Source organism: Patagioenas fasciata, chromosome 19 (genome assembly GCF_037038585.1).
Source record: "Patagioenas fasciata isolate bPatFas1 chromosome 19, bPatFas1.hap1, whole genome shotgun sequence".
Classification (NCBI taxonomy): domain Eukaryota; kingdom Metazoa; phylum Chordata; class Aves; order Columbiformes; family Columbidae; genus Patagioenas; species Patagioenas fasciata.
The window spans coordinates 9,536,370-9,550,484 of record NC_092538.1 but is presented as its reverse complement, the minus strand read 5'-3'; the positions used below and the strand labels follow the sequence as shown (position 1 = coordinate 9,550,484).

Genomic DNA, 14,115 nt, shown 5'->3' with positions numbered 1-14,115 from the left:
ATGCTCTGGGCCTGCTTCATTCTCTCCAGTCAATTATTTTAATATATACAGGGAGAACGTATGAAAAGGAGCTACGACTGCATTAAGTGCTTACTGTTCATCAGTAGGCTGAGTACTGTTGATAAATATCCCCTGCTAAATTAACAACTCTTCTCCACATTTGATTTTTAACAGGCCTCTCGGGCTGGCATTAGATCATCAAGGGAGAGATCTCAACAAGAACAACAGTCATTTCTCTTGCAGAGATATTGCAAATAATAATAGCCTCTTGAGTGCTCTGGCACCAAAAAAGCTTATAATAATTAAAGGCGAGAAAGAGACTGAAACGCAGCTCCTGTATAAGGCCAGTGAGTGTATTATAAAAAGTACCTGGCAGATGGTGTTTACAAAGAGAACTCGCACTGTCCTCCACAATTGTGTTGCTGTTTGGAGCTGGGTCAGTCCTGAGAGCAGGGCATGGAGTTCTGAGGTAGATTTACTTGCCAAAAGAACCATCATTCTTAATATGTTTATCTGGAGGTTGACAAGGAGATCGCTTGTTCTGGTACGTTTCAAAGCTGATCTGCTCCCCTTTCCTTAAGGCAGTGAACTTTAATTCTAAATTTAATAGGCTGAATTTTCCAAAAAAGACTGCAGATATTTAGGACTCCTTATCTGTTGCTTATTGTGAAATCAAAGTTAATTTCTGAAGTAAGGACCTTAAAAGCACTCAGCTGAGGGTTCCCACTGACACTGTTTCATTGCTGAGCCATAGCTGGTAATCTCACAATTAGTTTATAATATTTACCAGTGATGCAGTCCAGCAGCAGCTCTGCTTGAACCTGCACAGATGCAGCAGTTGGATCAAAACAATAAATCTCCTGAATCAAATTGTCATCAAGATTCTGCAATACAGAGAACAAAAAGTGTCAGGTGGCAGTGACAAACTTAAGAAAGGGTTTCAGAATTAAAGATGGCTAAGTCAAGCGTACAGGAAATCTGTAAGGCAATGCATTATTTCACTGCCAATTCACCCTTGGAAAATTCAGCTATATCTTCTTGGGGGAGAAAGAACAGAAAACAGTCTTAACATTTTGAGATCTCACCAGAATACACTGACTCCAGTTCTCAGTCTTCTCTGAGCCCTTCCAGTCTGGATGGAAGAGCAACAGCACGGCCTTAACTATGGTATGGACCAGGGCTGGCGGTTCTGCACAGCTCTTTATTTCAGCAAAGCTCTCAGCATTGAGTTTCCGGACACACTCGCGCAGGTCCTGCAGCATGAACCGGTGGAACAGAATCTCTCCATGCCTCAACTTTGCTACGTGTTCTGCCTCTGGAATCAAAAGCAAGCCTTTCAAGAAGTTTCTCAGAAGCATCCGCTACTCAAGACTTACGTTACTGACCAAAAGGCTCTGTCCTCTTTCTGATTAACTCTTTGTCTCCTTGACTGATTGGTTTGTACACAGCCTATGAAACTTTTAAAAATGGGTATGTGTTTGAGAAGGAGACAAAACTTGCCTCAGGGGCAAGTGACATTCAAATTCTTTTGATCTTAGTCGGAGTGGTTCTGAGGAAAACACCCTTGATCCTTGAAGGCAACAAAGCACCTTGCTTCACATCTGTGATTTCAGTGAGACTTAGGCACAAAATATCCTGTGAACTACAGCCAAACTCTAAAAGTTCTGTTTAACGTAGGAGTAGTTTATATGTATCAAAGGTTTGTATTAATATCTGTCTTTCCATATTTGTAGAAATGATACTTTAGATATGGTTTTACTCAGACTCCTAATTTCACCCCTAAAAACCCCTATCTTGGCTCTGTGTGCACAATACCCAGTACATAGGCTGGTTCTGTTTCCTCTGCAGATATCTTCAGTATCTCAGAGCAGGCAGCTTGGGCCATCTTTAACATTTTCTGCAGGTCTTTGTGTTCATGAGGTGGTAATTTCTGGTGTTGTCTGACACTGATATCAAATATCCCAAGAGCTTGTCCTGATAGGTCACGGAGAGGTACTGCAATGTGGTGCTCTCCAAAGACACAAGTGCGAATGACTCCTGAACTGTCTATGCACTTAAACAGGTAATCTCTGAAATGAGAGGAAAGAGAGGAAAATCTACTACACTTTCCCATTCTGGTTTCTTTTGGTGATTTATTTAGCATCTTTTAGTCAGATGCCATTCATATCTTGTTGTTAAAACAAAGGTATTACATTACTAAACCTTTCACAACAGATGTAGAGTTGGCTCGGCAGCTCAGCTGGTAAGCATTCAGTTGGAAGGTAAATTTTTGCAGGTCTAACTCAAAGAGAAAATAATTCTCACTCCTTCATAATTCAGCATCCCATGCAAACACACCAGAAGCCTTGATAGCAAGAGAACTACAGCCAGGCACTCTCGCAGGTGCTGGAGCCTACCTTAGGAGGTTTTCTTTTCTGAGGAGAACAACAGGAGAGCTATGAATTTCTTTTTGTCCTGTATTATCTGTGGTAATCATCTTGCACAGAGCATAGTCCCGTGTCTGCCAGAGAGAAACAGGAGGTTTAGCTGCATGCAGGGAGGGAACAGCCATTTTGAAGCTTGGAGAGGGAGGAAATTGTTTATTTCTTAAAGGAAACTCCTATGTACATTTAAGTGCAATGGGCTGTTTAAAGACATCTCCCAACAATGCTTGGTTTTATTCCTGGAGTGTTTTGCTCAAGATGCATGAAGAACGTGCCTTGGACCACCCTCAGCCAGACTATGTAATCCATTCCCATGCTCCACACCAAGGAAGCCCCACAGGCCAGGAAGAGGTTTCCCTCCTTTTCCACATGCCCTTGCAGTCCTCTTTCTCATGTCATGTTTGTACCAGTGTCCCTTGACACTGCAGAGGGGAACAAATGACCTGGCTATCAGGCAGCCAGCGAGGGAACAGTGCAGAGCTGGGAATGACAACAGAAAACTGCCAACATAAACCATGCTTATCAGAGGAAGCAGCTGAATTATGGCTACAGCAGATGTCATACAGACTTTGCGATGACATGGGATCAGTCCTAAATATTGCATACACTTTTCATCTTCTTTACTCGCTTGTGTGTGAAGTGACAAGCTTCCCAGGGCCCAAGCGCCTGCTGCACAACTGGAACCCAATCTGCAGGGAGGGGGCTGCCTTCACAAGCCAGCTAATTGGGAGCAGCCACTTCCCGAGCTCCATTTACATCTCGGCTGCCGACATTAGTTCAGAATAAAGAGCTAATACATTAGCTAGGACATTCTTTTCCCTATAAAATAGAATAATTTTGACACGCACAAAACGAAAAGGACGAAGAGTGGCCTCCTTTACAGAGGGAACCTCCCGTCTCTATGTAGCCCTTTTGTTGCACAGAAGAATCTCAGGCAGGCTTTAGTCTTTATGATAAAACCACTGGGAAACCACAGGCAGCTAGAAATGCCAAGTCCTCACTGAAGGAGCCTTGTCAGCCCCCGAGCATTACAGGCCTTTTCACTGCAGGAATCTGCGTACCTTGTCCTTGCCAGGCTCCACCAGGTACACAGTAACAGCGTGGATGCTGGGTGCCCTGGGATACAACCAGTCCAGAGCAGTAACTGCCATTCGTAGCACTTTTTCCAGTGTGAAGATATGGTGATAGGCTTTGCTGAATGCATGAGCAACTCCCTGTGAAAACAGAATCCTCTAAATGAGCCAGACAGTTCCATATGATGTGGGGGAAAAGCTGGGGAAGCGTTCATGCAGCAAAATGAAGCAAAATGGTTGTAACGAGTTACTTAAATAGAACTTGTAAAGCTGAAAAGTTATTGTGAATTGTCCTTTATCAAATCAGGCTGTAAGGTGTACCTGGGTCACAGCCAAGTCCTTAACTAGACAGAGCTGTTTTCAGTCGAGATAGCCAAACCGACTGATAATGTTTGCTTGCTGCGCTCCCTGCTGCCCAGATGATGCATCCACAGCGAGGCTGATCTTAAAGAGCATTCCAAAGAAATCCCCACTGCTGTTGCTTATAATTAGTCCACCATGTAAAAAGTAAGGTTTCATGGTACTTTATGGGAACAAACACAAATATGAGGGTCAGAGCTCCAGGAAATAAAAGCTAGTATCTTTGGGTTTTGCACAAAAATGCAATTAACTTACTAGTCAGGAGATGCTTCAATAAATTATTGATGAAATGATACCTCACAATCAATTACAGATAAGTTGCTAATCAGTAAGATATTGATAAGGTGTTCTGCTCACACCACTTTCACCATCTACAGTAAAAAGGGGCCCACAATTCTTTTCGTAGTTGTACATCTTACATTTACTCAGAACAAAAATGTAAAATTCAGGTGGTGCCTACACAGTTTTTTGAAGAGCGGTCTAACAAACCTGATAGAAACTGATCTCATGGGTCAGAAAGATGGTTTTCTCACACTGGTCCCGAAGGGTGTCAAGTCCTAGAATGCCAAAGACTCTCCAGTGAGCATCGTGCAACGGCAGTACCAGGAATGAACCTTTTCTCTCCTCCACTGGGCGGTTGTAGTTCCAAAAGTGGATATTTCCGTGGAGCTGAACTGCTGGCACATGGATTGGCTTTCCCCCTTCAACAGCTTCAAAACTGAACAATAAACTTGTGAGGAGGTTTGTTAAGAGCAGCAGAAAACCTCTAGCAAAGCCATAAATACTGCAGCTTTGATCTCTCCCAGCTTTTTAGCATCAGAGACTGAAGGTGTTAGCTCCTTACTCCAATCACACCCAGAAATCCCACATTTATCACTTGCATCCCAAAGACAGTGGTAATAAATGAGGCACTTTTCATCCTTAGGACATCTTTAAAACATCAACTAATGAATGTAATGAAGGGGAATACAGAAGTGAACAGCAGTTACGTTTTACAGGTTAGAAGAAGCAATATTTAAAGAAAAAGACAAACATGTCTAGCTTTTGGAAATGAGAAGTAAAGAGACGTGAAAGCTGTTTATAGTGTAAACACTAGGGAAGGAAAGGCATTGTTCTCAAAAAATATCCTATGGATGTAGCCTGGTGTAAGGGAATTAATTTTTAAAGAAGAAAACATAGGCTCAATAGAATAGACTTTTGCTAAAGGATAAGATTTATTAGACTGTGAGCTAATCTCCCAAAGGAAAGGAGTGAAATCCCAAACAGAGCAGTTCTAAATAGACCATGCAAAGTATAAGGGCATGTGTACAATAATGAATCATTCCACAGCGGTCCCTGAGGGGATTTCTTCTCCCAAGTACTCTCTCAACCTCTGTTTCCAGTGCACCCCAAAGACTGCCTGGCACCCCTACATTCCAAATATTGTTAAGAAAAAGGAATAGTTACTTGGAGCCTTTCTTACCTGACTCCTTTCATATCCCTGTAAAGTATCTGGTTTAAAACATATGGAGCGTCATCTGTGGTACATGCCACATAGTGCAGGAGAGCCTGTCCCCGCTCTGGTGAGAGCCAGTTCTCTTCCAAAAGGGCAATATATGCACTGATCTTCTTGTTATCCCCATGGGCTTCTGCATCCTAGCAACCAAATGTTTCCCATTACATTATGTACATTAGCCACTGGCCATTACACTTATTTCATGTACTTAGCACTTGTCTCATTTTTTGCTGAGATGCGGTTCTGGGTCACTGATTTCGTATGTCACGCACCAACTGCATGACACGTGTGTCTGTGCTGTGATTGCGTCTGACCGGTACACCCTGTTACAAGCAAAAACCCTTTGTATTTTGATTGGCAAGGAAAACGGGATTTCTTTTTTCCTGCTGTTAATGGGAAACAGTTAATATAAAAATAATCCCTAATTACAACCTGTGCCTAAGCAAAACTCCTATGGATTTCTTCTCCAATAGGAGATTCCTTTGGAACAATCAGACAAACAACTGCCAGAGTTGCAATTAGAAATCTGTACAATACTGTCAGAACACTTCAGCTACCATGAGAAAAGTTTGCTTTCAGGGAGCTTTAACAGTGAGGACAAACACCTAAAGTTGCAGCTGCAAGTTAAAAATGAAACTATCCCCACTACAAATTAACCATCTTTATCCCAAACTGAGTCTGCTGTGTTTCATTTCAGACGCTCCAAAACTAGAACTACGGATTTACAGATTTGATCTGAGTCAGCCCTTCAAAAAGTGAGACATAAGTATCCATGAAATGCATTCTGCATTGGCAGAGCATGGATGAGAATCTGTGGGTTGCAGATCTGACCTGTGATTCTTTCTGTGCACAACCCTTGGCTTTCCTGAACATCAGCAAAGTGCAGAAAAGCAAAAGGAAACCCACCCCAGAGCAGCTTCCCATGCTATCTGCAAGTTCCACTCAAATGCATCAGGGTTTGAAATCAGTGTCACAACCACAACATGGTCTCGGGCTCCCTGGGATGTGTACCTGCAAGAGGGCCTTAAACACGGCTTTGTAAACTGGGTCCATGTTTGCTCCGCTGGTCTCAGCTGCTTGCTGGATATCGTGCAGCCATTTCCTCCTGGTTAAGCTTTGCAGGCTCTCCATGTGACTTCGTTTTATGCTTTCGGTCAGAAATTCCACCAAGTTATCAATAGCTTCATCCTTATCACCAGCAAACTCAGACACAAATAACTCAAGGAAGAGCTGGAATGCCTCTGGGGACAGCTTCCCTGCTCTGCTGAGCTCTGGGTAACAGGAGCAAAGGTGTTTCTTCACTGGTAAAAGGAAGAGAAAATAAGACATGGACAGCAGAAGGAGAAAGAGAGCTGTTACAAAAAATACTGGGTTTAGAAGAATAAATTAGTATGAAAAATGTGTAAAAGGCAGTTAACTCCCAGGGTAGTGAAGGAGTAAAGACGACTGCATGGAGGTTGCGTCTTCCCATCTTGCACAAGGCCAGGGGAGGAGCTGTGCCCCTGTCCCCTTTTTCATGTCCCAGGGATTCCAGCTGAGCTGGTGCAAATATGGGCAAATAAGTTGCAGTAGAAAGGTCTGGCAGTGTTGACTTTTGCTTGGAGAAGGAGGAATGAGGAATGCCACGAGGGTCAAATTGTGATTCTCAAGAATCTCTGTCCTGTATCTACTCACTCTGATTCACAAACTTCCAATTTGCCCAGAGGTCCTGGAGACAAATGGGACTCATCTCAGATTTGCAATCCTAAGAGACTGAGCATGAAAATGTAAATTTACCCCATCGATTTCTATTCAGATGTTACTAACAGAGCAGTTCAACCCCTGTACCTGTTTTCCCAGCCCTGGCGCTCCCCAGGCTGCAGCTCTGGGCTCACGGGGGTGCTCTTGCCCAGGCTGTGGAAAGTGCAGCAGCTGCCTGGCTCTGCAAACCCGCGATTTACGGCTGCTCTGCCCAGGCTGTGCTTGTCTGATCATGCTCCTGGCAGTGCCTTTCCTGAGCACTGCTCTCACTAACACTTTCATCCTTTTTTTTATCTGCATCCTGATTTCAAATCCCGTTGGACCCAAAGAAGTAAAGAGAGTTATTCATCAAGCCGCTTCCTACTAGCGAACTAAGCAAGCAAAGATAGATAGGTAGAAGTGTGACTTTGCTGTTAAGCAGGGAGTGTTTTGTGATCAATACATACAGCGGTCTATAAGGAACAGTGTAATAGAAAATGCTTTGATTAATGATGCACAAGAACAGCAGGGAGCTGCCCTGATTGCTCCCAGTGCACCCAAGACACGGGGGTTTCTGGGAGCTGGGAGCCTCCTCCTTCCCCCCCAGAACTCAGGGGCATTTTATCACTGATTTTAGCCACAGAAGTAGCAAGTACCAACCGGCCCAAATCATGGTGGAGCTGACTGTTGATGCTGTCTTATCCTGCCCATCATCTAAAGGAGATCCAGTATTTTTAAATTTAATTTCTGATTTTCTGACAAAAGTAGCATGGAGATTTTGTTGATGGTATAAAAATGTTTGGATTTTCACCTCCACTTTTTCCCCTCTTTGAAGAAAGAGACGAAGAAAGAAATACACATGAAGTTGAACATGGCATGATCAGTGCCTTCATTACTGAACCACAGCATAAGGAATTTTTTCTCCATTCTATCTGTAATGTTATGCTTTTCACTCACAAGGGAACTCAAATAATCCCACCCACTTTTCACTCAGGAGGACTGCAATGTCTGTGAACCCTTCCCCCAAACCTGCTTGTTCCACGATATCTTTGAGATATTAAGTTGAAGCTGCTAGAAATAGTTTTATGTTGCTTGTAGGTGGTATTGATTTTGCTATACTCTCTTTCTATGTATTTGTCCTTCAGTTTACGAGCCCTGCATGGAAGGGACTGTGTCCTTCCATATTTCTGTGGGTGTTCTGGCATGCTTTGAATAAAAGAGAGCTGTAAACCGCCAGTTTCTTCTGTGGCCTTGCAGCCAGGAGACAATTAAGCATAGCATGCTGGTGTCCTCCCCACCCCACCAGCTGCCACAAGTGAGCTAAAGGATAAAGAGATTTTGGCTCTTGCCAAAATGAGCCATTTTCAGTAACATGTGGCAGAACTCAGGCTTTACGTGTGTTTTTCACTGCCATATTACAACTATATATTGCATGTTACACCTGAATAATTTTTCAGCACATTGTAACGTCATGCAACCAGTGTACTACCTTTCTGACTGGGAAACTGTCGCAGGGGCGTCTCGTACAGGAGGAGAGGATGGAGCTATGCATTGACAAGTAGGTCTGGATAACTGCTCCTTTTCATTTTATACATTATACCTTTTATGCTTATGACTGCTTGCGAAAACAAAAAATGACTGGTGCTTGCCAACAACTTCATTAGCACTGTCGTTGAATGGTTCAAGGCCTACTGTGTTGACATTGTTCTCTCAGAGCAGAGCTGTTTCCTTACCCTTCCTCAAGGCCTCTTTTTCCATCCCTTCCTTGAATGTGCTTAGAACAGCATCTACCTCTTCTAGGTCCAGAAACCCAGATGCATTGCTGTCCCACTTTTCGAAAAGTGCCTCCAAAAGCAGTTTCCGTTGGGCCAAGCGAGAGACGTGGTGAACCTACAACAGAGGAACAGCTGGTCTTTGATAAGCCCTGGACACTGATGCTCAGTGTCTACACAAATATGGAAAATACAGGATTTCCTATGGGCCAGGGCAATTCCATAAATACACAGCTCAGACCTGGAGATGAATCATTAAACCTGGGTGATATTTGGAAACAACACAGCTGACAGTTCAGTTTTACCAGGCAGAACCAGCACTGCAGAGGGTTATTTCTCAGTGAAAAAATGAAGCCTGTGCTGGATCTAAGGTGAGATCAACTCAGGTAAGTTTCCCAGAATACCAATGTCTTCCTAGCAAGAACTAACCACAGCCTTGTTAGTGACACCTGAAGATGTGACAGTTTGTGTTTCTGCACATTGTTATTTTGCTGGTGCTGCCCTGAAGTGTGTGGCCTCCAAGCAAATGCATGTACAATTTGTCCTTTAAACCCAGTCTTTGCACAGCCCACAGTGATAAATGGCTGGACTGCAATTCTCTCAAAGGCCAAAATACTGGCAGTGTGTGTTGTGTTCAGTGTGAGGACAGCAGAGCCGTCAGATCCAATATCTCATCCAAATTAGGTCAGCAGCACAGAGGGAAGCTAGAAAGAAGTCTGTGGAAAATACAGCTAGAAATGCTACTATGGACAGACCCACCACAAAATACATCTGTACGCTGAAGGGATATGGGGCATGAGGATATTGCTGAAGGGGAATATATATTTTCAACACAGTGCAACAGCACCTTGTAACTCAAACACAAAGAATCATGTGCACATTCACATACAGCCTTGCACACAGCAAAACCAAACACACTTCTTTTAAAATCCTCCCCAAAACATCCACAACCTCATAGGCACATGCCAGTGCAGTAGGTCAGAGATCAGGTTCTTGGCCATTATAAAGGTGAATAAGCAGAATGGAATGTTTTGAGCTCTTTCACAATTAACTATCAACCTGTTGTCCCACTCAGTCCAGGTCTAGAACAGACAGACAACCTCTTACAGGATGAGTCTGTCATCACTTCTAGAGCTACAGGCTAGGGAGGGAGGATCCATATGAAAACAAAGGGGTAAAAGGTCTCCTGAAGAAGCAAAGAATGCAAGGCTGCAAGTGAATAGCTCTGCCAGCATGAGATGAAAAGTTGACTTTGTCAGAGTCTGTAGGCATATGCTTGTTTTTTGTTTGGACGTGGGATCAGCAAAGCTTATCAATATTTACTTTTTCTAGCTGTTCTATTTTTTCCTCCTCTGTCTGTTTGTATTCTTCTTTGATAAATGCATTAAGCCTCTTCAGAGTAGGCAGAGAAATGTCTTCACCAACAAATGTCTCCATGAGCTGTACAAACTGGGGCAGGTTGAGGCAGCTTTCATCAAAGGCACTCCTAGTATGAGAAGCCCAGCGGTTCTGAATCTCTGCCATGGCGGGACCTAAGTCTGAAAGGCAGAAATCACAGTGTGTCGCAGGAAGCCAAATGCTGCTTTAAAACCAGCCGCATGGCACATATCAACACAGTCCTGAATCCTGCACTTCCTACCTGCTGTAAGTGTGGCTGAATGCAGACTACAGGCCTTACTCTGCTTATACTTTTCTAATAGCATCTCTTCAGACTTATGCTGCAGTCTAGCATGGATGCTATCATACAGCCAGGTCAAATCCCCGAATACAGGTGAGCTGAAATTACTGGTCTACAGCAAGGAGCCTTCTGACACAAAGACAACACTGCTGACACCTTGAAGTCAGCTTCAGGAATTAGTGTTTGTGTTCTTGCTCAGAGTTTCAGCTCACAGCGGTACTGGCATGTCTGCAGACACTGCCAGCCACTATGTGCACAACTGAACACACAACTTTGTGACCAAATACCTGGAAATCTAGTGGCCTCACACTTCCAGTCCTCTGGAATTCTCCCCCCGTAGCTGCTATACCTGCAACTTAGGTCTAGAGTCAGAAGATCACCTGATGGAAGATAAAATACACCTTGTAATGATATAAGCTTGTAAAAAGGACACAGATACAGCTTTTCTAAAAGCCGTTAAACACATATATCCAAGCTATAGTTTCTGAAGCAGATGAGAACAGTCACCTGACCACGGCACTTCAGACTCCTGGCCAGCTTCAGCTAGAGAATCCTGTCCGTCTCGGGGTGCTGGACCTGCAATTTTAAAAAGAAATCTTATGTGAACCAGAGTTTACTATTCTGAGCATCCTGCTGATCAATATGTAAAATCTACCTCTGTGACTCTGGAGTTACCCTTATTATCAGTAGCTATTTATTTTTACTGTCTGGAAATACTGCTTCCTGAAATTCACCTGGTGAATGTTACATTGCTTAATCCCAGCTACAAATATCCATTGTAGCAAGAGTAACAAGCTAAATTATTTTCCAAGGTGGGTTCAAAACGCTATTTAGACTCCTTGTTTCCATCCACCTTTCCCTCAAAGAGCATTGTACGACCACACCATTGTTTCTGCGAGAACAGGGTGGGAATCTGCTCTGAAATTGAAGTATGGCATGTCCCAAACAACGCAGGATGCACATCCGGGGACTGGCTGAATGACAGGTTAAGCTGTAGGTACCAGCGGGCTGTACCATGAGCTTTACAGCTCTTTATATAGGAAGTCTGTGACTAGACTGCCCTGGCAACATAAACTCAGTTCTTGCAATGTTTTAAACTGTGACAAATGAGTGTATTCACAGGACGCTGGCAAGGAAGTTGGTTCTTCTAGAATGTTTAAGAAAGTACCTCTTATGAGACACACAGTTTCCTGACCATAGCCTCCCTAGAACAAGAACCTTTGTACACAATTGAGAACTATGATATTCCTTTGGAAGGACAGTGAGAGATTATAATAAAAGGTTCCTGGTATATGATCCAATAATATGTCTCCTTATGGGCAATCACAGTCTAAAAATGACTAAAAGTAACTTCTATATTTAACATAATCAGGCTCCTGTCTTGCTATGCTAATATTACAGAGTGAAACAGAACATAAAGTTTCTCTTTACTAGAAAAATGCTGCTGCTTCAGAAACTCCCTACTTGAATTAAAGTGTCTGCTCAGTGCCTTGAATACAGATCGCCAGCAAAGTGACTCACCTGCTGTCCTGTGAGAGCAACACACTCAAACCCTGGCAGAAAACACCATGCTGAGAAGATATCAAAGCTTATGTCCTTATGCATTCAGAAATCACTCACACACTTTCATTAATTTTGAAATGGATTAAAAACACACCTATCGTTAAACCAGAATAAAGGAGAACGCTTTACCTTTATTCCGGTCTTGCAGAAGGTCCTCATCCTTCAGTCTTGTCTCTGAGCTGGTTTGTCGGCCAAACTGGCTGCCACACTGCCTGGAAAAACTCTCTTTTCTTGCAGGAGTTTCTTTCACAGCCTCTGCAACTGGAGCATCCTGTTCTGAAGCAATGACATCCATGTCTGCCACAGCTTTGTCCTCTTCCATGTCTGCCACAGCTTTGTCCTCTGAGGTCACGGCTGTAGCTTCAGGTGTTGGTCTTGCAGTCATGTTCGTTGTATCTGCAATGCCATTGTCTTCTTCCAGACTAACTTGCCCTTCTGTGCCAGGTTCTCTCTCTGAGATAGGATGATCTTCTTCCATATTTATTTCTGTATCAGGCTTTGTATCCAGGCTAAATTCCTCTTCCTCCACTTGTTTTTCTGATCCAGGTTCTCCATCTCTCCTCAGACTGTACCCAGTGGAGTCAGATCCTGGGAAATCTTCCTCTTGTCTGTCTGCACTTGCAGACTCACTTTGCCTTGCAGTTTCAATGTCTTCCTGAAAACTGGATTTCTCACTATGTTTTGTGTCTCCACCCAAATCATTATCTTCAAATTCAGCGCTTTTCACCTCTGACGTAGGTTGATATGCTAAAATCTCTCCCTCAGAAATTTCTGTTTGAGACAAGACCAACTTTTCACTGAATTCCTCACAAACTTCCTGGTCATCAAGGACTCCCCATAAATCCACAAGCTCAATCTCTTGCAGCTCAATTATTGGCCCTAAAATAGAAAAAAAACATTGATACTTTGATAGTTTGCATTGGGTTTATGTTCTCTAGTATGGCATAAGGATTTAAAACCAGAAAAGCTATTCCATAGGAAATACAACTCTCAGAAAGCACCTTCTGCAAATACGCATCTCAGCAACACAAAACTTCAGAATAATGTCTTTGCCTGCAGAGAACTGCCCTTGTTATTGTGGATTGCATCGTATTTCTTTTGAAATAAGTATCAGGTTTCATAATTCTCCATACTAAGAGGGAAAGCTGCAATTTCCATTGCATTTGGTTTTAGCAATTCATTAATGTCCAGTATCTTTAAATTATTTTACTTTCATTGAGATGATTCTCTGCGTTTCTTCTTGATCTTTCCATGTTTCTAGAGAAATTTTAGTCTAAACATAAAATTAACCTCTATTATTGCCAGGGAAGAAAGAACAATTGTTTTGGGAAAAGTAGTCTTCCTTTAATCCTACGTCCAAAAAGTACTTCAGAATTTTGTAGGAAGGAAAACCTTTGGATTTCTGAACACGGCAACACAGTTTGCAAAACATCTTTGCAGATTCTGGCGTATAGGTCACAGCATTCACTTGGGTACTTTTTTAGGCACTGGCCATTTCTGGTAATCCTTATAAAACACATATTAACTACACAACCCCATGTTACCTCCTAATGATTTAACCACAATTAAAACACCCCAGATACTTACACTGTCTTGGGTTATGGAATCTCCTTTTCATGATCACCGGGCTTCTGTCATAGAAGTCTATGAGGAGTGCAAGTATTTTTTGTCTGTCTAGGAGACCAACCTAGACAAAAAGATTACAATTATTGTTATTTTCCTGTGCTTCTTGGGGATTACACTTGCAGCCCTACAAAGGCACCATTAGCTAAGAATTACCTGTGATTGAAAATTATCCATTACCAGAACATCAGTACAAATTTCAAAGAAGTGAATTTATTTCATGGAGGGAAAACTTCATTCTCTGGGCTGAGCTGCAACTCCTCATACATATTACTTTGTGGGCACATCCTCTTGCATGTTCTTGACAAATTACAGTTAGATGATTGTAACCACTTCTGCCAAAGGAGTTCTTCGTGTAAAGATCAAAGCTTCAACATTTCCCACTTCCAGGACAGATATTGATTGCCTG

General features: G+C 42.8%; 1 protein-coding gene across 5 annotated transcripts in view; it reads right to left on the bottom strand.

The window, feature by feature from the left end:
* Positions 1 to 14,115, bottom strand: part of EFCAB5 (EF-hand calcium binding domain 5) — a 35,152-nt gene that overhangs the window by 1,398 nt on the left and 19,639 nt on the right. For all 5 annotated transcript variants that reach the window (XM_071816990.1, XM_071816991.1, XM_065853479.2 and 2 more), the window contains 14 exons: positions 13,671 to 13,770; positions 12,213 to 12,962; positions 11,028 to 11,096; positions 10,808 to 10,900; positions 10,166 to 10,380; positions 8,804 to 8,960; positions 6,363 to 6,652; positions 5,319 to 5,491; positions 4,346 to 4,574; positions 3,485 to 3,637; positions 2,397 to 2,500; positions 1,816 to 2,069; positions 1,086 to 1,315; positions 788 to 884 (listed from right to left, as the gene is read on the bottom strand). In XM_071816990.1, coding sequence (XP_071673091.1) covers positions 788 to 884; positions 1,086 to 1,315; positions 1,816 to 2,069; positions 2,397 to 2,500; positions 3,485 to 3,637; positions 4,346 to 4,574; positions 5,319 to 5,491; positions 6,363 to 6,652; positions 8,804 to 8,960; positions 10,166 to 10,380; positions 10,808 to 10,900; positions 11,028 to 11,096; positions 12,213 to 12,962; positions 13,671 to 13,770 — 2,914 coding nt within the window. The remainder of the gene's footprint in view (positions 1 to 787; positions 885 to 1,085; positions 1,316 to 1,815; positions 2,070 to 2,396; positions 2,501 to 3,484; positions 3,638 to 4,345; positions 4,575 to 5,318; positions 5,492 to 6,362; positions 6,653 to 8,803; positions 8,961 to 10,165; positions 10,381 to 10,807; positions 10,901 to 11,027; positions 11,097 to 12,212; positions 12,963 to 13,670; positions 13,771 to 14,115) is intronic.